The sequence below is a fragment of the Alligator sinensis genome, unplaced genomic scaffold (genome assembly GCF_000455745.1).
Source record: "Alligator sinensis unplaced genomic scaffold, ASM45574v1 scaffold294_1, whole genome shotgun sequence".
Classification (NCBI taxonomy): domain Eukaryota; kingdom Metazoa; phylum Chordata; order Crocodylia; family Alligatoridae; genus Alligator; species Alligator sinensis.
In genome coordinates, this window is record NW_005842305.1 from 1,038,837 (window position 1) to 1,063,471 (window position 24,635).

General features: G+C 40.1%; 1 protein-coding gene across 1 annotated transcript; it reads right to left on the reverse strand.

Moving 5' to 3' along the window:
* Positions 1–234: 234 nt before the first annotated feature.
* GPR174 (G protein-coupled receptor 174) lies at positions 235–18,905 on the reverse strand. Its single transcript, XM_006028337.3, has 3 exons — positions 18,674–18,905; positions 12,081–12,154; positions 235–3,568 (listed from the first exon to the last, which is right to left on the reverse strand). The coding sequence occupies exon 3, from the start codon at positions 2,945–2,947 to the stop codon at positions 1,964–1,966; it is 984 nt and encodes a 327-aa protein (XP_006028399.1). The 5' UTR covers positions 2,948–3,568; positions 12,081–12,154; positions 18,674–18,905; the 3' UTR covers positions 235–1,963.
* Between the last annotated feature and the right edge of the window lie 5,730 nt (positions 18,906–24,635).

A 24,635-nucleotide genomic window follows, 5' to 3' on the forward strand; every position in this document is an offset into this window, starting at 1 on the left:
GACTATCTTCAGGGCTTTTATATTGCATCTTTGATGCTAATTACATTAAATCGTTAAACTCCTTTTCCACTGACACACAAACCAGCAAAATTCAGAAATTTTAGATTTATGTAATCACTACCTAACCCTGCTAGAGTCAGGAATGAAATTCTTACTCAATTGTATTTGGGCAAGATTTTTCTTGTAGTTTTTTTTTTGTTTTTTTTTTCCCTAAAGTGGAATCATAAACCTGGACCTTCACTGGTCATTTTTAAACTGCACCTGTAATGGATGTAACACCATAAAATGTAGCTGTTCTAGTTACAAGTCAGTTATGAGTTTAAAAAAAAAAAATACCCAGTATCTTCAGCAGTGGGTACCCTGTGAGAAGCTTATTTGACATCTGGTTTAAACAAGCATCTTGAGGTTAGGAGCCTGTATTTGAACCTTATCTGAGTCTTGAAATCTTTCTCATAGTATTTTGGCACACTTCCTACTCTGCTCTAGAAATTGGGACTGGAGGGAAAATGCCAGTCAGGACAATTTTGAGCCTTAAAAGTTCAGCGCAAGTATGATTCTGTAGAAATAGGTGAGAGCATGGGTTTTCTCTTAACAAGTTAACCCAGCTCTACCTTTTGAGTACAGGAGCTGAATATATAAGGTGATATGCTTAAAAATCTGATAGGATATCAATTAATAATTGTAAGCTCTTTGTGGCAGAACTGCATCCCCTCCTCCCTATATGGTCAGTTTTGCACAATGCAGACTCTTGGTACTCTCCATTTATTTTAATAATAATGGTTGTGTTATTAAGAGGCTAGATCTTGAAGTCCTCATTTAATCAGATTTCTCCTTCAAGTGTATGGGAATTCTGCCTGAGTTAAGGACTAAACAAATTCCAAAGTTCTCAAGAATTGACCTCAAATAAAGATAATTTCAGCTGAATCCAGTGTTCATAACTCATCACCTTTTTAATATTTATTTTACAAAAATAAATAATATGCTGTCAAGAATTATTTTTAAGGGCCAAATCCCATCCATACAGCACAACCTAAATCCAAGAGTTTGTTTCAAGCATCCTGGTTCCCAGCCATCAGCTGTTATGTACAAGTTAACAGGCACTGCTGCAAGGCATACAGATGGATAATGGGGATAGACTAGTGCACTTATCCTTCAGAGCCTCCCTGTCCTATGCACAGCTTCACTGGCCATGCATTTAGGATATTACATTCTGTCTTCTGAAAAATTGACCGTAGGTCTCCGTTATGCCTATCTGTGCATTGGAAACACTCTTTATTGCCCCTTTCCTCCCCCCCCCAGTTTGGGCTCTTACAGATTCGATCAGTAAATATGTATTTAGATCTTAATGACCTCTTAACAACAAGCTAAATTCTAAGCCTGCTTATGTGGGCACTTAAAGCTATAGTTCAGCATAACTGTTGACAAAGATATCAGAGAACCTGCTCAGAGCGCACAAATCTGATGTTCCCTAATGGCATCTGCAAGGTAGCACAGAGTCCTTCCCAGTGACCAGGTGGGTGAGCATACAGAGCAAACACATAGCCAAATGCTCTTATAATACTGTAATGACAGGGCACTTGCTCCATCCTCCCTTCTCCATATATGGCACTAACTGGCTGCTGAACTAACACCCAGGCTTTAGTGCCATTCTTGTCAGTTCACAATAGCAAAGCTCTTTCACTCTGGCTGGGAGAGTGACATTTGAGCACCATATGAATTATCTGTGTAATATTCATAACATGTTTAAATTCAGGCTGTATATATAGAAAGTTTTCAGGCAGAAGGTCAAATCCTCAAGTCCTTAGTTTTTTGCTCAGCCAAATGCTCACTGGAGTTGACAAATGTTTGCCTGAGGAGAGATTTCAGTATATGGGGGGAAATTATGGTCCACATAAATACAGTGTTGAACATCTTAAGTCCTCTTAACCCCCTTCAGAAAATGCAGAATTAATATTTAACTACTTTACCCTTCTACACAGCTCTGAGGGGCTTTTTTAGCATAGCCTTTGTTACATAGTTGCATGCTGTCTTGCAAATCTTGTCTTGAAAGTCGTCTCCTGAACTCATCTGTAGTAAAGTAGTATATAACTGGGTCTACACAGGAATTTAAACTGGCAAGGCACAAAGCCACAGCATGAAATACTGTAATCACATTTTGGGCATGCTGGTCTTCTATCTTTTTGGTTTTAACAAAAAAATCTAAAGGGAAGCTGATATGATAAGGTGCAAAGCAAATTAGAAACACCACAGCACAGGTGAGAATCATCTTTAAAGCTTTTTTTTTCTCACCCAGGTCATGGGAAACAGAATTCTTTTCTTTTAATGATAAGATCGTTTTCCATGAACAATACAGTATTATTAGCAAAGGAGTCACAAACCCAAACAACTCGCCCAGGGTCATCATTGCAATGGAGAGGGGAAGATCAATATCTTTTACGGGAAGGTCCACAAAGCAGTTACTCATATTTGTCTCATTCTGTCTTAGAAGAGGAAAAGGCAAGCAGCCAATACAGACAACAATCCACCCAATGATGCTGATGTATATGTCGTATATGCGTTTGCAATCGCTAAATCTGAAGGGGTACATGAGAAACAAAAATCGTCTTACGCTGATGCAAACCAAGAAGTAGATACTTGCGTACATGTTCACATATTTAAGGTAGAAACAAAACATGCAGAGACCTCCTCCAAAGTGCCATGTTCCAGACAAGTAGTAGAATATCCGTAGGGGCAGAGATAAAATTTGTGCTAAATCAGCAATGGCGAGATTGATCATAAAGATCACAGCCCTTTTCGTTTCTCTCATGTAACCATAAAAAACCCACAGAGCTAGAACATTTCCTATTAATCCAGGAACCAAGATAAAAGTGTATGTAATTGCATAGTAGCATTTTAGGTCCGTGTTGTTGTGACAGATCGAGTTGTCAGTTGTCATGTTTGTTTTCATTTAGCACAGAAGTGAAGTCCAGGGAAAGGTTTCGGTAAGAGGTGGAGTTTTTAACCACTTAAAATTTCCCAGAAACGTAACAATTTAAAAGCATTGGAGAAGCTGCAAACTTAAGGTTGCTTTGCCTTGTTTCTTTGCATCCTCTTGCTTTCGTGTACAGCATTATTTGGCTCTTCACAGTATTTGGCTCTTTTTATTTTTTCTCTCTCGTGTTAATTTAACTATGCAAAAATGTTGACTGTGTAGCATGATATTGTTCCTCTATAGATTTTTGCTGGTCAGATTGTCCTGAGGCTAGGCACATTTTTGTTGGATCTCCTTCCCCTCTGGTGTGTGTATTGAGGTCTCAGTTGTTATTCCATCTATCCAACTCTGGAGCCTTATTCTTTGACTTAGTCAGGTACAGCTCTAGTTGTGTTCCTTCTCAAATGCCTGTTTGAAGTTAATAGTTGGTTGTGCTGCTGATTGGATGAAGATCTGCATGGGGAGAAGAAAGGGCATCTGCTATGCTGGAGCTGTAAACAATTTAGACCTGTAATTGCATCTTCAGTCATCCTTCTGGAAGCATTTCATATCTAGTTTTCTCAGTGACCAAATCTGAAAATAGTGGCAGACCTGTACCTGAAATGCAATGACAAAAATTGCTTTTATAATGCCATAAGAGAACATATTTTTAAGTAATATATATCTTGTATATGTACAAGAACTTGAAAGGAAGCACTGGATTTGTTTTCCCTCCAGTATGGAGCAGTTTGAGGTGCTGAGTTGTACAGCTCCTGCTTTCTTCTCTATTCAGTGCTATGTTATCTTCAGTGCAGGTCAATACAGAAGAAGGTAAGGAAAATGTTACTCGGTGCAATTATATTCCAAACCACAGCAATAAAGGCTGTATGTTCAAGCAAAACTCATCTCTGACTGGAGGACATATGTATTTGTTCTGCAGCAACTTTTTCTCAGTATGGGATCCCCTGATGTCCTGATGGAGTGCTATGGGCCAAGCACAACACTTTTTGGCAGGTGCCCTCCTCAGATGCCACCCCAGTCCCTTTCCCCTGCCCAATCTACTGCTCTACTTGTGCTGCCTGCTTCCTCCACAAGCTGCCATGGGCCACAGGTTGGCTACCCCTGGCTTACGGCATTATTTCTAAGGAACTACCATCTGACTCAGTTCCCCAACATTGTTGCCCAGGGAGCATCTATTCCCTAAAAAGGAGTCTCTCTTCCCATAGAAATCCTTCCCTGTACTCCTCATTAAGAAGGTCATTGACCCATCTGGGCTAGGACCCAGCAGTGCAATGTGCCTCCTAACATGGACCAGTCCACTATGGAAGCTGCCAGGGGAGACATACAGATATATGTATATATTTATATATGTATATAATATGTATATAAATATAACATAATGGAGTACCAAGGAGGAATAATAATGGACAAGGGGCACATGACCAGTTGTACAAGGCAGCATTTGTGGGGGAAAATATATGGTCATGTGCCTCTAGTCCATTAAGTGTTCTTCCTTGGTGCTCTATTTCAAGTGTGTTTATGCTACAGACACTGTCATTAGGATTTTTATAACACCCCAGTTAGCGTTAGATATTCACTCAGTTCCCTACATAATGCACCAGTATCCCACAGTGTCTTAATCCTCTTTCCGTGTATCTTTATAGGGCTGATGTACCTTCATATAATTTGTCCTTCAAACACCCTGACAATTTTTAACCTGGAGTCTGAGTTCATAGAATCATAGAAGTAGGGTCGGAAGGGACCTTGTAGATCTTCAGGTCCGACCCCCTGCCTGGGCAGGAGGGAAACTGGGCTCAAATGACCCCAGCCAGGTAGGCATCAAGCCTCTTCTTAAAGACCCCCAGGGTAGGAGCCAGCACCACTTCCCTTGGAAGTTGGTTCCAGATCCTAGCCACCCTGACTGTGAAGTAGTTCCTACAGTTGTCTAATTTAAACCTACTTTCCAACAACTTGTGGCCGTTACTCCTTGTTATACGGGGGGGGTGCTAGGGGAAACAAGGTCTCCCCCAAACCCTTCTGGTCCCCCCTAGTGAGTTTATAGACGGTCACCAGGTCCCCCCTCAGTTAAACTCAGTAACCTAAGATGAAGCAGCTGGCAGCCCTCCTCCCCCTTGAGTTTGTGCCAATAGTCCCAAGGATCAGAGGAGCTGATGTTACCCCTGCATGGTTTTCCACTATATACTCTTGTAAATCTGTCTCAGACCCCAAGGACTTGAGTCTCAAGTAATCTTCCCACCTATGCATGCCCTATACTTTTTCAGACATAACACCTTGGGCCTTTAGCATCCCCAAGCAGTGGAATATCTAGAATGGCTGTTCCCTACAGTTAGAGTTGACCCAAACCCTCTATGTAGCTCCCCCCACACTTTAGGTCAGCCTTCCTTCTCCCCTGCCCCCAACAAAACTGGACATAGTACCCATATCTTGATTGGCCAAATGGCCTGTGCCATGGCAATTCCTAGGTTTCCAGTCCACTAGGCACATGTTAAGGTAAGGCTGGCATGCCTCCATAGAATTAATCTAACCATAACAGGTTGCCTGAAGTTGAAGCCACATTTGCAGAGGTATTTTTCCCATTTGGCTTGTAACCTCATGCTCTTATTCTTTTGTATTCTAGGACCTTTTACAAAAAACCGTCGGTGTCCATTCAAACTTAAACCAGGAGTCTTTTCTAAATGGTCTGTAGCTTACTAAATTACTTTGGTCCCTTTTATTAGAAGTTCTTATAGCTGTGGCTCCCAGTGAGGAGATGAGATTATATTGTCTATCTAGAGGGAATACTTGATCTTCTTGCAGACACTGATGTAGGTATCACTCCTTTCCCATTCCTTTACTAGAGCAGCCATTTAGCAGTCATTTAGCATATGGGATGCATCTAACTGAAGTTTCTGACACTCCTACTGTTGAGCTAAGGAATTGGATTAGGAGGATGTGCTGCCACTGCCATCCTTGTCTGACTCTTCCAACATTTATGTATCATCCAGGTTACCGGGGTGCATCCAGTGTCTGGACCATGTCTTTTGTTTTTGGTTTGGGGGTTTTTGGGGGGGAGGGGGAGGGAAGGGTTGTGTGATCACCCTTATGGATTATGCCAATTAGTAATAGCTTGGTAAAGTGTTAACCCTCTCTCTCTGCACAGTTTTATGATCTGCTAGCTTTTTCTTTCTCTGCCCTCCCTATCTCATCTTGGAAGAACATAAGCCACTTTACGAGAACTGTTTCCTTTAACTGAGCCTGTTTACTACAGCAGTTGCTCCTTGCAAAACGCTATGGTTGCATTCAGCATCTCACTGGCTTGCTATCAGCTTCATGGGTCCACAAAGAATCTTGCACCTCTGATCTTTATATGCCTCATCAGGGAGAGTACCCATTTAGCGCAGCTCGGCTGCTCTATGACTAGGTCACAGCCTTCAGCACTTCTGCTTTTTACTGTGGCTCCTCCTGCTGGGTCCAAGAGAGCCCATATTCCCTGTGGAAGTTTTCTTTTCCCTCTTTGGAGTCAAACAGCCAGCAGATGCTTTCAACGACTCTGGACAGCATTAGCAAAACAAACCAGCTTTTATTAGCTGCAATGCAGCATTCTAAGGTCCCTGGGTTAAAATGAAAAAGACAAAGCTGACAGGCATGCCTGTTCTTCCAGCACAGCCTATCTGTTTACCAACATGTCCAGGATTTCATTTTCCTTCATGCACTGCACAGCTGCTTCTTAACTTATAGTGTCCTGTCCCCTCAGGTTTCTATCTTAGGCTGTAGTCAAGTTGCTTTCACACTCTGCTTAATATCACACTATCTGCTTTCACACTAGCTGCTTAATAGCTTTTGGTCTTCTGTTGCATTTTCAAGGTGAGCAACTGTTAGGTGCTATCAGTTGATATCTATAAATTAACTTGGTTATGTGGTCAAAATCACCTCAGGAGGTCATTTAATACAGGCAGGATCATCCAAGGCAAGTGTCTAATCTGCTCTTAAAAACTGCTAACGATGGATATTCCACAACCTCTCTAGGTAATCATTCTGCACCCTGAGCACCCTCAGTGAGTTTTTCCTGAGAGTCCAACTGAATTTCCCTTGCTACAATTTCAAACCATTGCTCTTTGACTTGTCCCTGACGGCCACAGGGAATAGTCTCACCACCCTCTGTATAACTGCTCTTTAGGTATGTGAAGACTGTTAAAATACCCTCTTGGTCCTCTCTTCTCCATACTAAATAATCCCAGTTCTTTCAGACTTTCCTTTTCTAAGTCATGTTTCCCTGCCTTCTAATAATTTTTGTTGCTAATCATTGTCATTGGGGAAGGGATCAAGGCCCTGTTGGAGGCAGTGGAGTCCCAGAAGGGGAGGGGGGAATTGGCACTGGCATTGAAACAGTGGCGATGAGAAGGTATATGGGAAGATATAGCCCTGCTCAGTGACATCCATGGGCTCAGCCCTTCTCAGCTGCATGCATGGACTTGGGGCTCTGCTCTGTGATGTCCCTGGGCTCAATGCCTTGGTTGGCCCCCATTGTCTTTAATTGTTTTCCTTTACTTCCCTGGCAATACTTGGACCATAGGAGTTGTCAGTTCCAGCATCTGGAGAGTAGAGAAATTAGATTAGAGCCCTCTGTGACTACCCACTGCTAGCTCCTTTCTGGGCATGGTGCAGTCTCTGCTGTCCCCATACAAATCAAGTCCCTCACTGCCAGTTTCCCCACATGACTCGTCTGCTACACCTTGGTATTATCAATGGGCAGATCCCTTTGTGGAGAAAGCCTTGTTGATGGGGTATAGCACCCTTCAAGATCTCCTGGCATGCAGTGTCCTGCAGCTAGTTCTTTCCTCTGCAATGGTCCATTTTGGGAGAAATGCTCTTCTGTGTTGTGTGAACATAGTTCTTCCACCAGTCATTCACTTTTTTCCACCTGTTTCTTAAATAACCAATGAAGTAGCTTTTCTTTTGAAAGGAACAGTAGTTAGTTGATGTCATGCTAGTCTTTTATGTTTTCAAATGGTCTTTTCATTCTTAAATGCTAACACCAAAATTTCTTGTAATCATTTTAGTGCGTTATCTTTTTGCACAATTTTTCCATTGATATTTTGGAAATACAGCAGGGAATATATTTGTTTGTGATTATAGGCTTAATGGATCATTTATCCAGCACTGGATACCACAAAACACATACTTGATACCAAATCAGAACTTCATACTTTTGTCTCTTTAGTTGTCTTATACACCTGTCCTGACAGCCATTTGTCATACACACTGGAGATAACAGATCACCTTCTTTTTAGGTTAAATTGCTTATAAGTAGACACTTTTTAATTTCCAGGTAAATTAAAAAACTGAGATTATTTTAGTCTCAAATGAAAGTGGCCTAGAAACAAACCCCCAGAGCCAGAATAACATCCACAATATGCTATTTGAATTTTATAAACTTTCTCAGGCTTCCCTCTAGTCTCTGCACTAAGTGGTACTCAATAATTTCAGATGAACAAAGTGTGCAACAGGGAACAAATCAAAAGAAAGTAGTTGTATAACTAATGGAAGTTTTTGTGCTCTAAGCTTCAGGTCTTCTATCATTCAAATATAGCAACTTTGGAAGACTGGTTTCAGTTTCAGTGTACAAGGCTTAAGCAAATCTTTGCTTACACAAAGTGGGGGAGGGGGGGCAGAGCTCTACCAAAAAAGTAAGTTTCCAAAAAAGGAAACCGTTTTGAAAATGTGATATTTGTAGCTCAAATTTCCCATGCTAACTGTAATCTGGCCAGTCAGGATTGAAGTTGCTTTAAAGTAGTTTTCTTGATCTGTTTTTTATGAACATGTTTTCTTAAAATTCAAGATGCTTCTCCTGATAACACAAGCTGTCATACAGAATAGGCACAATTAAATTTCAAGAAAGCAGTGATTTTAATAAGTGTTATAACTAGTTGGTTAAGAGAAAATGGTAGCCTTCTGAAAACACTTCCAATGCTTTTTTTTTTACTTTACAGCAAAGATCAACATATAACGTAGATTGTGTATAAAATGAGCCCTTGATTATTGAGTAATCATTTGATTCTGCACAAGAATCAAGTGAGAGATAATACCCAATAGGCTTGGCAGGTCACCAGCAGGATAGCCCATTGCCAGTGCCTTGTTTGCATAAGATTTCTAAACTGTGCTTATGATGTATGTATGACAAGTAACTCAATATCCGTAGGGGCAGAGATAAAACTTGTAATAAATCAGCAATGGCTCAATATCTTGGGACCTTACTGCCTGAAAGACCACCTCTCTTGTGTCACAAGGCCTTGGTATTAGAACCAGAGTGCCTGGGACTTACAAGAAAAGTGCTGGTGGTAACATCCTTGTGATGTCAGTTCAGAAAAGCCTCCCTGGTTCTCTAGGGTCCACTCATTTATTGGTACTATGGGATGCATCAACTGGTGGTGGCTATTGTAGAGGATGTGGTTAATGGGGGGTATGTCTATATTTTGTAATGCGCTTGATGATCTGGATCCAGAAGTATAACTAGGGAGGGGCAACTGAAGCAACAGCCCCAGGTGCTGAATGGTGTTGGGGGGGAAGTGGAAAAAAAGGCTGCTGCCAGGAGCCGCCCATTACAGTCACCATTGTGCTGGCAGCTCAGCAGCAATCAGAAGTCGTCACTGCCGCAGGCATTCGGCCACATTACACAGCTGCCTGGATCAAAAGTAATTTCCTTTGAAATCCTGTGTTTGTAACAGGTGTTAGAGATCCTGGGATTGGTACTCTTTCTTCTTATTGTAGGAACACAAATATAACTCCTGCATTGGGTCTTTTCACTAGCACACCTTTTGCCTGCTTCCTGAGCATAACAGCATTAGTCGACAGTGCACACCTTGCTAACTTGAATGTCTTGAAATGGATTCAGTATTATATTTAAAGCTCTAAAAATGAGATACTAAAGTGTTTTTTAAAAATCCAACCCAGTGCCTTATTTCTGTCAGGATAAATAGATCCCAGTCCTGAGAACATACATGTATTTTATTCACAGAAATTGTTACCTCAGTAGGACTACTCATGTGAGAAAGTTAAGTGTGAGCCTAATTTTTTGAAGCTCCAGGATCTAAAGCAGTTTCAAAGTCAATGGTGGATCTTCACAAATTCTCTCCTTAGGTGCTTAGTTAGAGCCCATCGACATTCATCCAGCCACAAGGCTAAATCTTATTCACCTTCCTCTGGGTGCATAAGACAAATTGGATTTGGCCCTATCTATATCAAAAGTGTTGTGTGTAGCTGAAGATGTAGTACAATACAGTACAGCACATGCCAGCCACATAAATTCTGGCCATACAAATAAAGTACAGAATAATAAAGCTCCACCATCTATTTCAACACATTCAGTACTGGACTACAACAGCCTAGTTTTCCCTCTCTGTCCTATTGCACAAGCATCACTATTATTCATTCAGTATTTACTTTCCTACTATATTTCCTTTTTAATTCCATTAGTAACACATAATAACACTTGGGCCAGGCTACTGTACTAAATAATGTCTTTTTCATCACTCATCAAGGGCTAAATTCTGCCTACCCCATGAACATGCACAATGTAAGAATGAAGTAAAGAACACCCCAACACTTGTACAGCTGTTGTATAGCTGAGCAGGATCGCTGAAGGTGTACTATAATGCTACAAGGATGGGAAAAGGAGAGATTACTTTAAATTATGCCTCTACTCTATTAAAGTATCAGCTTGCTCACCTGGCCATCTTCACAGAGCAGAGGTTGCAATATATTCAACTCCCTGCGTATTGGGGAGCTCCAGGATGCACTGGAGCAATACAAAAATGCTGAGTGCTTCTAAAATTATCCTTTCTATGGTGAGACACCACTATATGCATAGATACAAGATGCTTATGCATCATCCCTAAAGAATGAAAACTTTTCTTAGGGTAAAAAATATAAGCAGCATGACTTGCACCTGGAAAATTCTAAACACCAGCATCTATAAATATAAAAAATATATGTAACCTTTTAGTTAAACAAACCGAATTAAAACCAGTAAGGTATTCAAATAGGATTCAGAAGTGGGGAAAACTTGTTTTTCATATTCTCTGCACTTGTTTCTCTTCAGTTTATGATGTTGCAAAGACTGTATACAACTAACTATGACATTCTGCATCTATACATAACTTCCTTTTCTTCTGTTTTGTTTTTTCTGTTGAAGCAGCAATATGTTTTGGTAGTAGCTTTCTATATTTTTGTAGGCACTGCACATATCTTTATCTCTTGTATCTAATAAAACAAGACTAGTAGAGTCTTTGATATGCTATTATTTTTTTTCAGTTGTTTTAAATAGTGGCTGTAATGTGGTAGGCACTTTTCCATCTACTCAAGAAGGGCCGAACTGTGCCCCATTAGCTCATAGTCTTAGAATATAGAGAGGTTATTTGATTATGCAGGTCATCTCTATTCCCTCTATGTAGCATGGCAGAATGGGTCTTTTGAGTTTGTCCAGAATCAAATCTGGACCCCCAACATGCACCCACCACTTTTTTGTGCACAAATTGGGTTCTTATATAAACTGGATCAAATCAATAGCTTCCATAAATTAATACCTGACTTCTGTGGAGACTTGCTGATTGATGTTAACTGAGGTATCTGGCCCACTGTAACTCATATTTTTAGTCCTGAATTAAATCCTGAAGTTCTTACTTCGGCTTTAATGGACTTAAGGTACCATTCAGAGGGAGAAAACATGATGAGAACTAGTTCATAATGACTTTTCACACGACAGAAAACTGCAGAATGAGGTACTGGAACCAGGACAGCTCCGAGACGGACCATAACCTTAGCCATGACCTAGACCATGTAGCATGCAAGAGGCATTATGCCTCAAAAATATCTCATGAAAGACAATTCCCTTTCAGCTTCCTATTTGCTCCCAGAGCCCAGGGTAGTGACCATCCCAGATGGATCCTGACCCATGAGAATGGATCCTATGGTTGCACAAATAACATTTTGCTTTATATCAGCAGCAAATTCATCTCAACTCTTGTACCCCACGCTTAGCATGTTGTTGACCGACTTGAAATAACATTTTAAAAAGTATGGGGAGAGTGAGACTAGGATATGCCAGGCAGCATTTGGGTGCTTGCTGACTTACTTTTTGTTGGGAGTTGTAGGGTCACGGTTGAAGGCAATACTGCTCTTCTGCTTTTTCTACTTCTCTTCTGCAGCCTGAAAATAGAATACAGAAAATAGAAATTAGTGGAAATTTGTATGCTGGGGCTTCCCTTTCCTATGAAGACAACTAATCTTGGAAGTTTTTAGGAGCAGGTTAGACAGACACTGGACAGGAATAGCTTAGTCAGGGATGATCCTGCCTTGAGCCAGGGGTTGGACTAGATGACCTCCTGAGGGCCCTGCCAACCCTCCTATTCTATGATTCTGTGAACTGAGGCCCAGGTAGAATGGGTGGTGACCTGAAGTTAGGAGGAGGTAGATAGTTTTGGTAAGTTGCTCAAGGCAAGGATTGCCTCTTCATACATTGTTGGAGGCACCTAGGCCTTATTGTAGTATGAATAAGAAGTTCAGACAGGTAACTATGTTGGGCAGTTAATTATTGTAATTTTATTTTAAAAAGGAAGTCAACTGAGAATAGAGGTCTTACAACAGAAAGTGGTTTTCTCTATTTCATAGCCTATGTTGTCAGGGTAGAGGCTGAATATGTCCTCAGAACAGTTTGGGAGAAGACAACTCCTTCAGTGCTTCCTCATTAGTAGCTGCTACCCTCGAGCAGCAATCAGGCTTTTGCCAGGTGTCATATCAATGCTTTACAAATTTTGCTTTCATTAAAAACCACTGTAGTTGCATTTAATTTTATTTAAAACTTTCATTTAAAACTACTGACACAGTGTGTGAAAGGCCAATTGCCAGTGTTGTCTTACTGCTGGACTATACAGATAATACTTCATGTTATTATATCACATCAAGGATATTATACTATATTCAAACTCAGGGCACCGCAACCCTTTTCTGAATATTTATCTAAGTGCCTTTGTTTCATAATATACATTAAATGTGTGTCAGGTTGCCAAATCTATATTAGCTTTTGCTGTAATGACTTTGACTTTACTGGAAGAAACAAAACAGGAATGTTTGGGGCTTTTATGGTTAGCTTATAAGCTAATTCTTTGTATCAGCAGTCAGAGATGTTCGCTTAATAATTCATGGGTCTGCTTTTTAATACACACCAATTTGTGAACCTGGAGTGAAATAACCAGTTTGGGGAATGTCAAGAGAGTTCATTTTATATATCTCTCAACTCCTATTTCTATCTCAATCCACATTCCAATTATAATGAATAGCCACAATGGCAATGATGAGGTTTTCACATTTCAGGAGAAACTGGCATTTTATATTTTCACAACTTTGCTGTTATCTGTGGATATACAGTTTTCCTTTAATACACATACTTAGTTGTCCTTTAACAAGGGCCTGTTTCAGTGGTTGCTGTGTGGGCAACTAGCTAGTGGAAGTCCTGTCATTTGGAGAGAGGGGAGAGGTTGAAACAGGATCAAGTCCTGAAAAAGTAAAATAAATAATTCATATGATTAAAATTTAAGGAGAAAACAAAAGCAAACGCGACTTGGAGCAACTCAAGGGATGGGGTCCAATATCTGTAAAGGGAGGTATGTTACACTATTTTCTTAGTTTCATTGTAGGCTGTAGAATAAGTTGTGCGACTGGTGATATATTTTTGAAGTTGATCTGGAACATAATTCAGTACAGCAAGTGATCTCCATCTTGGAGGGCATGCTGGGGGAGTAGTCATGACTTGCAGGTTAGACTTGTGGTAGACTGGCATAAATACATAAGGAAACTTAAATTTACTCATTCTTCCATCAATATCTTTATGGATTTCCCAACTGAGCAGTATCTTAATTCTTCCATACTTTATACTTGGCCCCAGCCTGTCATTTGTCCTCACTTTTTGCTCACAGAGGCATGCCAGTTTGATGGGTGAAGGGAGGATCTATGTTTTAGTTGCCAAGTAAATGGAAATGGGTGCCACAGCACATTCTGAACATACAAATCCAATGAGTTTCAAAAAGCATGCTGTGGTAGGCTGCGTGTTGCCCCTCCCTCCTGTGGCAAACTGGCATACACAGATGTAATACAGAATGAGTGGATGTTGTGCAAAAGCCATAGAAAAGTTGGGAGAAAAAATATTGGCTAAAAATGTTGTACAAAAGATGCAAAATTCACCTTTGTCTCATGGAAATTAGTCAAGCCTCCTGATACTATAATACTGTCAGTGCCCTCAAACCAAGCAACACTGAGCTGGGGCAGCACTTAGAAGAGAGATTTCTAGATGCTGACAGGAACTGATGAATCTGTATTTGACATTTTTTCCATATTTGGCACTCTTCTCAATGTGTCGGGATTGAATGTAGTTCTCGTACAGCTTTGGGGGATGTGGTGAAATTGAACTGTGGAAGGGGTTGTGCTGCTTTTGTCTAGAAGTGGGAAAAACGGAAGAATACTTTTTTTGCTGAAAAAGCGCGTTCAGGTCAACTGAAACAATTTGAGAATTTGGGTCAAAGTCATCAAATTGTTTTGACTATAAAATAAACTAGAAACAAAATTTAAACAGTCAACAGATGTTTTCAACACATTTCAGCTTTATGATATATTTTTCAGCGTTATATTTGAAAATGTTGCTTGGCTTATTAAATTTGCATTTATATGTGTGTATATATATGTGTATATATATTGTATATATCTATGTATAATCTTACATATATGTATGTACGTATGTATGTATATGTAAAATTATACATAGATATATACAATATATATACATATACACGTACAGAAGTGTGTGTGTAAGATTGTACATATTGCACTAACTATGTTAGGAAAGAGAAGTGGATTAATAGGAACACCAAAAATATATCATTGGAATTCTTTACTGATGGATAATGGGGAAATTAATTTTTTTTAATAATTATTTTTTAAAAATATGTTGTGTAAGTAACTCAATTCTACAAATATGATTTGACCAATTTCACTTCAGTGTGACAGCCAGGGATACCCTCACTACCATCACAGCTGCAAAGCACTGTTAGTGAGTGAAAAGTGGGAAGCCTAGGCCAGGGTCTCAGCAGTACAGTATCTAGGAGTACTCTGTGTAGGAGCATGTAGGAGTGGGGCCTTAATGGATCTTCAATGGAACTCCCATAGAGACTACTCCAGGCTTTGCACTCCTCCTCTAGACTGCAGAAACCTCCACAAAGCAACTCTGCATCTGCTCAGAGTCCAGAGGGAAGAATTCTCTGCTCCCTATCAGCCATCCTACCCATGTGAATTACGCCTGCCTACTTGGACTAGGCATGGGATTCCTAAGTGTCATTGGCAGTGATGGTGATTTGTCATCATTTTGCAGTAATTTCACAACCTGCTTGACTTCAGCATATATGGCAATCTCTGTTCAAGAGAAACACACCCCTCATAACTGAATTACTAGAGGGTGCCATGTGCTAGTAGAGATTGTGAGGATGCTCACACAGTTCTAGCTTGTGATATCCCAGAACAAAGCCTCAGCAAGCTCTAAACAGTCCCCTTAAGTGCCTCCTATTGCGGCATCAGATCTCCTTTAAATTAGGTACCTGGGGCCAGATGCAGACTGGCAAACTAATGACCAAATCCTAATATAGAATAGCCCAACTCCATCAACCACAACCCCCTTAAACTATTGTCAAATATAACTTTTAACCTCTTTATAAGGGGCATTCATCAGCTGTTAGGATGTACATTTACATGATCCTGTAGCAATTCAAGTGAGCGAAACTGCTGTACCTTCAATCCTGAATGAAACATTTGATGAAGTAGGCTGTAGCCTATGAAACCTCATGCCTCTCTGTAAAAGTTTAAGACGCCAGCCTGCCCTGCCTTCTGCCTTAATGAAACATTTAAGTTGCAGTGACTTTGTTACATTTATAGTGGCATAGGAGTATATACCAGTTTCATCATGACAGCAAGAAGGTTCCTAATTCCAATCTAACCACTGTTGTGATCCAAGGTGGAAGTAATCTATAATTTGTCTATATCCTAGATGTCAGTCCGTTCATCTTGAAGTGGGGAGACCTGGGTTTTTAGCCTGAAGGAGATTCAGAACCACATCTTCCCCTTCCAGCAGAGTACCCTGACTACCATGCTGTAGAAGAGTCGATGTGGGAGCACACTCAGTCCCTCCTGTTCAAGATGGGCCATTGGGCAGAAATGAATGCAACAGTGATGAGGTCAGGAGGAGATCAAGCCAGAGGCAGCCTAACAGTCACCTTGTTATTAGGGCACTCATCTGCAGAGCGGGGGCTGGGTTTTAGTTCCTGCTGCAAAGATGGTTGTGAATGCATTTTACATGAGGTGGTCTTTGGATGAAAAACAGGAATAACCCTGGGAGTATGGACCAGATCAGGTTTTCTTCCTCTCTGGGCCCTAGATTCCTACTTGTTCTCACTTGCTCTTTTGACCCCACGATTCCTGCAGTCCTTTCTGTTCAGTCCACACACTGAGTAAATACCAGACAGTGGCTGATGGATTTGGAAGTTGATATCTGGTGCCATACGAAAGAAGCATGGTAGCTGGGGCACTCTGCTTGGTTGTGGGAGAAGTGAAGGATGAATCCCATTAGTCTAACAGTGTGTGCTGTAACCCCAAGGCTATTAAACAAAAGATGGCTGGCAGGAGCCTGATCACCACCACGTTCATTTCTGAGTGAAAATGGCCATAATTGCTGCATTTTTTTGTACTGAACTCAGTTCTATTTATGTGTGCTCAAAGCATGCCTAACTGATCACCAAGCTGTACCAGGGAATTGGGTGCTGCCCTGTTTCCCTTTTGGATTGCAATGGAGCTTAGGCATCTGATAACTGGATAAGGTCACTCCTATACATACACAGATAGGGACCTTGGCACCTCTGTAGTTTGAAATGTTAGTGTTGAATGAATCAAGGAGTCTGTTGAGTATGGGTCATTTTTTGGCTGCTAGAACAGGGTTATTCTGGATCCCTGAATAAATCCCAGCTTTGTCCCATATGGATACCCAGTTTACTAATATGAATCTGGCTCTGTAAGGTTAAGCCTGAAGTCTTTGCTCAGGCAAAACTTGCACTGCAATAAAATTAATTCCCAGCTTTAGAAGATAAACATTGGTCGGGAGTGGGGAGGATGCAATAACTGGAATACTCTCAGCAGCCTGGCTATGTCCAGTACTCACAAAGGAGGGTAGCATGATAGTGTATTCATGCAGATTCATACAGCAGTTTTTACTGTTATGCTTGATACTTGAATGCAGAATGGTTGCTGCACTAAAGACTACTGCAGCTTTTTTTTAAATTGTGGCATTGGTGCTTTCCCTATATGTTCAAACAGAGCCTGAGCAACAGCATGTTCAAGAGTCTGAGTCAGTGGAGTGGTAACAGGGGGAGGAGAATTTCAGTTTTAATAAATTCTAAGTATATATTTGGGGATATTGAGAGTCCACGTCTATCGCAGTTTAATTCAGTCAGTGGTGCTTTAACAAAGAATTAAAATGCAAAGAGCTATGTTTCCCCCTCCCTTGTTTACATTTACCATGAATTAAAAGAACAAATAATAAATGAGCTATATATACTCAAAGCAGCATATCTTGCTATCATCGTAATATTTTAAGAAATTGATGTTAAAGATGAATTACTGTTAGCAGTGAAGCAACATGCTTTCTTGTTAAACTATTCAGTTTGCACTTTCTATTGTGCCTGCTGCCATGTGCTTAAAGACACCACAATGTGGCCACAGACATCACTGTAACAAATCAGTCTCTCAGCATTTTCATACGTGCTTATGATGATGGTATCTGATCACCTAGGGGAATATCTCCAGGGACTTAGGCAGCAAAAATATCATTTTATTGGCAATAATAGGAAAAGTGGAAATGGAAAGAGAGTTCTATCTTACCGGTTCTCCAAATTAAGTAAAACATAATTAGTAGGAAGCTAATGTACTAAAGTCAGCATTGTCTTGTACAAGATGAAGTAATAAAAGGTCATTAGATAAATACACCGATATATACTTAGGTATGATAAACAGATGTGTCTAATAGCCACTTGAGATGCTTTATTAATATAGAGCAATCTGTTAATCTATACTTTCTGTCTAAAAAAAATCAAATTTGCTGTTTGACACATTAACAACATTCTAGAAATCTTGAAGCTTACAAAGGTGAAAATAAAAGATATCCCTACAGTGTTAGTCTTCATTTTTAATGTAGTTTCTCCTTTCTTGTTCACAGAATAGCAGGTGTAAATGGTTGGAAATTTACAGTTAAAATTATATTACTCCACACCAAGGATATACAAGTCATTTTATGTACATCTGTAGAAATGAATCCTTCACATGAAGAGAAAATACTTAGATCCTGCTATTATGTAGCAGGATTATCTTTGTCTTAATTTCTTGAATACTAAAACAAATTCTCCATTTGATTTGTACCCCCTCCGTGAATTTTAGCCATTCATCTCCAAGTCTTTTTTATTAACTTTCCATTTTAGCTTCCATTCTGAAAACATTTTTTTCATGCAGTCCTGTTATTGCCATGAGTGGAATATACTGCATAAAAGCCAGGTTATATTGTTAAAAGGATACAATTTAAATTTCTAATATAAAGAAGAAATCAAAGTTAATTAAGGAACAAGGAAAAAGTAACAGTCCTACCTTTTGTATTTTCTCCTGGTTTCTACTGAACTCTTGAAAGCTTTCGATACGAGAATCACTCTGAAAAAGACTTTACTGATCGTATACAATAGTTTCCACTCTCCATTTGACATACAAAACAAAAGTATAATTGCTCTGAGCTTTCAGACTACATCTGAGCTCAGAAACGCCAGTAGTAAAGCTGTCACTGCTTCCGAACAACATCTGAGAGCAACTTGCAGTCTGCATATTTTACGTTTCCTTTTTCCAGTGGGTAGCGTGCTCTCAAACAATGAGAAGCTACAGTTAGATATGGGCACAGTCTTTACACTTGATAGCCACTTCCCCCTCCCTTGATTTCTATTTGGGTGGTTGTCTTGTGTTCCAACCGTGCAGTCAATGGGTCAAAATGACAGCTGATGTGGTAATAATTACTTTAATTGTGAATTCAGGGCATACTGACACATCCTGGTGAACTGGATAGGCGTGCAGATCTATGTCATTTGTAATGCTGCTGCTTTTCCTCACTCTAGCCAAGGTTACCTCTACAGGTGCATAGTGGGACAATCTAAAAGCTGTAAACTCCTGGTTATGCCAGGCCCAAGCTAGGTGCTAAGTCTTATAGACAAAACGATGCTTTTAAATGGCTCTTAGCAAACCTCTCTTTCCAGAACCTTCTTTTCTACCAAGGAGATGGTGAGAAGTACTACAATCTAAGTGGAACTTTCCCTTTATCTCTGTCCAACTCTTAATTTCATTCTCCCCCCCCCCCAGTAATTTTCTTTGTCCCCTCTTAATTCCTCATTGTTTCTTTTGCACTTCTTTATACCCCTTGCATAATCTCTTTTCTCCCTTCTTCACACCCAACATAATCATTCTTTTTACTTTTCTTTTCCCTCTCTCCACTTGATTCCACTCCTTCCTTCCTTCCCAGGTTCTTCAGCACCTGCATCTCCCAGCCCTCATTTCCTGTTCTCTCCATTTCCCTCTTCTCTCCCTGTCCCTGCCCTCACAGCCCTTTAACTCCCCTTTCTATTTATCTGTTTTAGTGACCAATGTCCCCTATCACTAGTCTGCTTCTTTAGCCCTGAACTCTTTTCAGACATCTGGCAAAGCAACAACTCATTTTTTCCCCTGTCATCTCCTTGGACTCTATTTCAATCCTTTACTTTTTCTAATCTGAATAGGCAGGCTCTCTTCCATCAAGCCTGTCTCTTGGCAGTAACAACATGTGATTCAGCCCATGGCTACTCTTGTCCTTAGATGGTCAATAAGAGTTTCTGTAAATAAGGACAGATGGGATTCTGGACTGGAGCAAACTGCTATCCTTTCACTATCTTTTGCCTTCTTTTTTCCATTCAGGTTTACTCTGTTAATTAATCAAAAGAGATCCTGGGGAGCCTGACTGGGGCAAATGCTTAATTGCAAAACCCTCGTCCTTTAAATGGTATACCCAGATACTGACTCTACATCAAAGATTACATGTCATTGGTCGTGTCACTATGCTAGACACCAATATGCCCTGGGTAGATACTTTTCAAGGCAAAGTTCATGACCTATGCAGGGATGTGGTGGCAAAGTAGTAAAAGTTTCTGTCTACAGCTTCAAAGACATGAGTTTGAGCCTTGCTCTGGAAGTATGCCAAAAACAGCCCTTGGACTGGGTACTTACTCTGATACATGCCATGGACTTCAGAAATGGGTATACCTGAACCATCCTAGCCTGTTGGGTCACATAGACTTGGGTGGATTTTTTACTTCTTCTATGACCTACCTACATATACCTCTTTTGGTGGCTTGTATTAAAGCTGTGCCAGCCTGAGGGAATAGAGGAGCCCTTGAAAAGAACAAGGATAGAGGAGTCAGAGGGCAGATAATTTTTAAATTCATAACAAGAACTAGTCTGATTCATGGAGTCACAATCAGAGGCATAGCTGGACAATTCTCAACCCAGGCCTGCCACAATGCATGGGGCAGCACCAGCAAATTTAGCCACTACTGTGGCCGTGGCTATATTTGTGCACCCCTTTCCAAGCCCCTGCAAAGACCGAGCCCAGGGATGCTGTTCCAGTCACCCCCTTTAGTTATGCTACTGCTGGCAATCCAAGTGCTATTTCTGCTCTTTAGAAGTGAAGGAAATTTCTGTGCTGTTACCAGTACCCTGAAGTTTTTAAACAAGTTTTTAAACAGGATGCGTGGGTAAAGATACCCACTCAGTTTCCATTATTTCAGTGATTTATTTTTTTCCCACCACAAACCTAGCAGCTAATGATTTGATACCATATTTGCAAAAGAAAAATGTGTATTGGCCAGAATTAGCTTCATTTCATGTTTGGTTCTTAGTGGCTCTGATGATTTTCTGCTAAACAAGGGAGAGATGAGGGGAGGGACAGGGAGGCAAAGTTGCATTGACTTTGATCTAAGCATGTATTAGGATCGTTTGTGAAGACAGTCCAGCTGAAGTTGATGCTGGTCATGAAATCATAACTTTGTCAATTTGGCACTAGAGGAATATGATTTGACTAACTTCACTTATCATTTCATGCCGGTTATCTGCGTTATCCTGGGGACTAATGGATGTGCTTAACAGAAAAGCAGGTTAAATTCTGAAAGAGATCTAGGAACATTTAGGGCAATTTAGAAATTCAGGTTACAGGCAATTTTTATAAATTATAAAATAGTAAACAATAAGGCTGGGCTGGCAACATGCCTCAGATGCAAAAGCTAAAAGTTTTATAATCTCCCTTATTGATTACTGAATAAGGGCCAAGCCAATGATGCATGTGCTTTATTCTGAGGCAGTGATGCTGTGTGAGCAGAGGGACTGAAATTAGAAGAGGTTGTTTTAGGTCTAGGATGCAAATCATCTATACATCTCCTGTTTTGGTTGTGAGATTGGTTGAAATGCAATTACTTCATTTGGCTTGGAGATGGTGACATCATCTCTCCAGCATGTAGAGGCAGGACCAGTATCTGCCCCTCGGTATCAAGCTAGGATAGGGAGATGGACAGTCAAGAAGCAGGGCTTCCCAGCTCTGTCTAATCCTTTCTCTTACTTAGAATTCAGGTCCAAATCTAGATTTCAATTCCACTCCCTCAGAACTTTAAGGATACTGGGATCCATGCTCATCTCTGATCTTACAGAGCTGAGGAGTAGGAATCATCAGCAAAACATGTGATCTTCCAGTAGGCAAGTCCAGTGAGTCTCCTGAATGCACTTGAAAGGGATTAGTGGAGATGGTTTTTCATGTACTTGCTGCTGTATGCATGTAGAAGAGAATGCGGTTCCACAGTCATCACAAGCTCATCGAGAGATGTGCTTATAGCTGAAATAGTGCAGAGTCATAAAAATAAGATCCAGATACCAAATATGCCAAATGGGGGCATGTCTGGAGGCAGGTTTTGGTGTGACCCATTGAGGGGATGAGAGAAACCTCTGACATGTTTGGGTAAATAAGCACTATGCACTAAAGTAGTGCTTGATTCATTGCCACTTTACCCCCTAATGGGAACAATCTAGCAAGGGCCTGCCTGCTGGGTAACCACTTGGGCCGCAGGGCAACAGCATTCACCAGCATATAATGGGTTAGTGGAATAAAGAAGCACAGAAACTACCATCATCACAGAGATTCAAGAACTGCTGAGATAAACCATAATTGGAAATAGCATTGTCAATAGACAGACACCAAGCAAAGTGATCTCTTACCCTTAACCATTTATAAAATATTTTTCTCTTTTTTCTTTTACAGAAATTAATTTTCAGTCAGTCTCTGTCCTCCTTGTCTACTTTTTTATTCTTTGCTTTGTGGTCAATCTGTGACTTGTGAAGCATTGTGTCTTGTTTGCATTTGCTTTTGTTAAATAATATGATAAAGGACTAGGTGGGTTTCTCTGGCCCTTTTGTGTATGAGCTAATGAAATTCATTCCTTGTAACAAAACTAGAAATCTGTGAATAAAAAAAAACCCGAGTACTCAAAACTGATGCCAGTTAAGCAAGTGACTGGGTCCTACCAAATGTACTGGGGGACAGAAATTGGTAAAAATACGGTACCCTCATCAACTTTTTATTATCAAAACTGGTCTCACAACAGTAATGGTATTCCAGGTTGCCACAATTGGGGTGGGACCATTTTTCTATTGCTGTTTCCCAGACCCCTGTCACCAGAGATCAGGTTGGGGGAAGGCAAGACATATACCACTGCAAAGTTCAGATAAGTAGTGAGCATGTTTTGCTATAATGTCTAACAGTATTCAGGCATATTCTGTGTGTATATCATAATCTTAGAAAACTGGGGCTGGAAAAGATCTCAGGATATCATCTAGTCCACCCCCCTGCTCAACCTCACTAGCTATATTACTCCAGCCAAGGCTTTATCTAGCCTCATCTTAATTCCACAACCTCCCTGGATAGCCTGTTCCAGTGCTTTACTACCCTCCTAGTGAGAGTTTTTCCTAATATCCAACCTAAACCTCCCTTCGCTGCAACTTGAGACCATTGCTCCTTGTTCTGTCACCTGCCAACACTGAGAACTCTTTTCAACCAGTTTTCAGGTAGTTGAAGGATGCTATTAAATCCCCTCTTAGTCTTCCTTCCTACTTTCTTTCTGAGGCAGCTGCAGGAGAAAACATAGTCAAGATTTTACCAGGTAATCAGCTCTGACTTTGGATTTAAACTTCATGCATTTGGAGCAACAAAAATTCACACAAAAGATTATAAAACAAGCTATTTTTTATGTTTGATATTAGTCATTCTTCCATGTAATTAAAAGGCAATTTTGCAGATAATAGAAATACAGGCCTTGCAGCCAGAGCTAAGTATCATTTGTGAAACTTCCCTGGATTCATCAAACAGCAAATAATTTTAATAAATGGATTGAGACCACAAACATGCAAATAAGAGTTTGTTTGTTTGTATCTGCGTTTATAAACTTCATCTTGGGGTCAGCCTGAATAAGATTTTGTTTTCTTTTAATGACCCAAAATGTGTTGCTAGTATTATTTAATAAAATACTAAAATGCATTTCCCTCTTAGCAAATTGGCTTAGAGAAGTTGCAGCCTGCAAACCCATTCTTTATAACGACTCCAGATCCCTGAAGGGATCACATTTCCTACAATATAGGTAGATGTTCCTTTAAACCAAGCCTTGTGTGTTAGACTCCCAAGGTGGCATCACTGATATGTCTTATGGAATGAATAATCTGGCCTACAGTAGGGAAATAGGGACATTAGGCTCCTCAACTACAGTTGCCATGATGCAATGCACTACAACAGGAAAATGCAGTTGAATATTAATAGACTCCAAACAAAGTGTTTCAGGTCACTTTAGCAAACTAAAATGAAAGATGTCTAAATGATATTTTTTTATCAAAACATTAAACTTCAGGAAAGGCAATCAATGCCCAAAAGCTTGTCCAACAGCTTTCCCGACTACATATATGGATTACGTATATGGTCCAATGCCTCATACATTTTCTGAACCATCATGGCTACAAAAACATCCCAACCTTACTACTTTATCAAAACACATATTTTGACACTTATGACCCAGTTTTTCTTCAGAATTTCTGTTATGCAAGAAATCTGAAGCTTCAACTTTCTTCTTTTTCTTTAGTTTTGGGGCAAAAAAATGTTGAAATGTCTGAATATTCCATAAAATGTAAATCCACATTTTGCTCAGTTCTGTTCATAACACCAGGGGGCGATGTTGGACATGAATAATCTATTAGTTGCTTATTGGTTTGAGTATACAAGCAACTATTTATCTACATAGTATTATGTTAACCAGTAATAAAGTGGCAGGGGAGTCATCCATTTAGTATCCATAGTTCAAAGATTACAAGATAAATTTGTTTGCCAAATGAGCAAGTCTTGCTTCAGATCTACTAGCTATAATACTTACAAGAATGCAATCCTTTTACACCATGTAAATAACAGTACCACTTCCTATTAGGAGGTTTTGTTTTAACATCAGTTTCTTCCTTT

Excerpts from the sequence above, each read along its gene's own strand:
- GPR174 (XM_006028337.3), bottom strand. The coding sequence starts at position 2,947 with ATGAAAACAAACATGACAACTGACAACTCGATCTGTCACAACAACACG.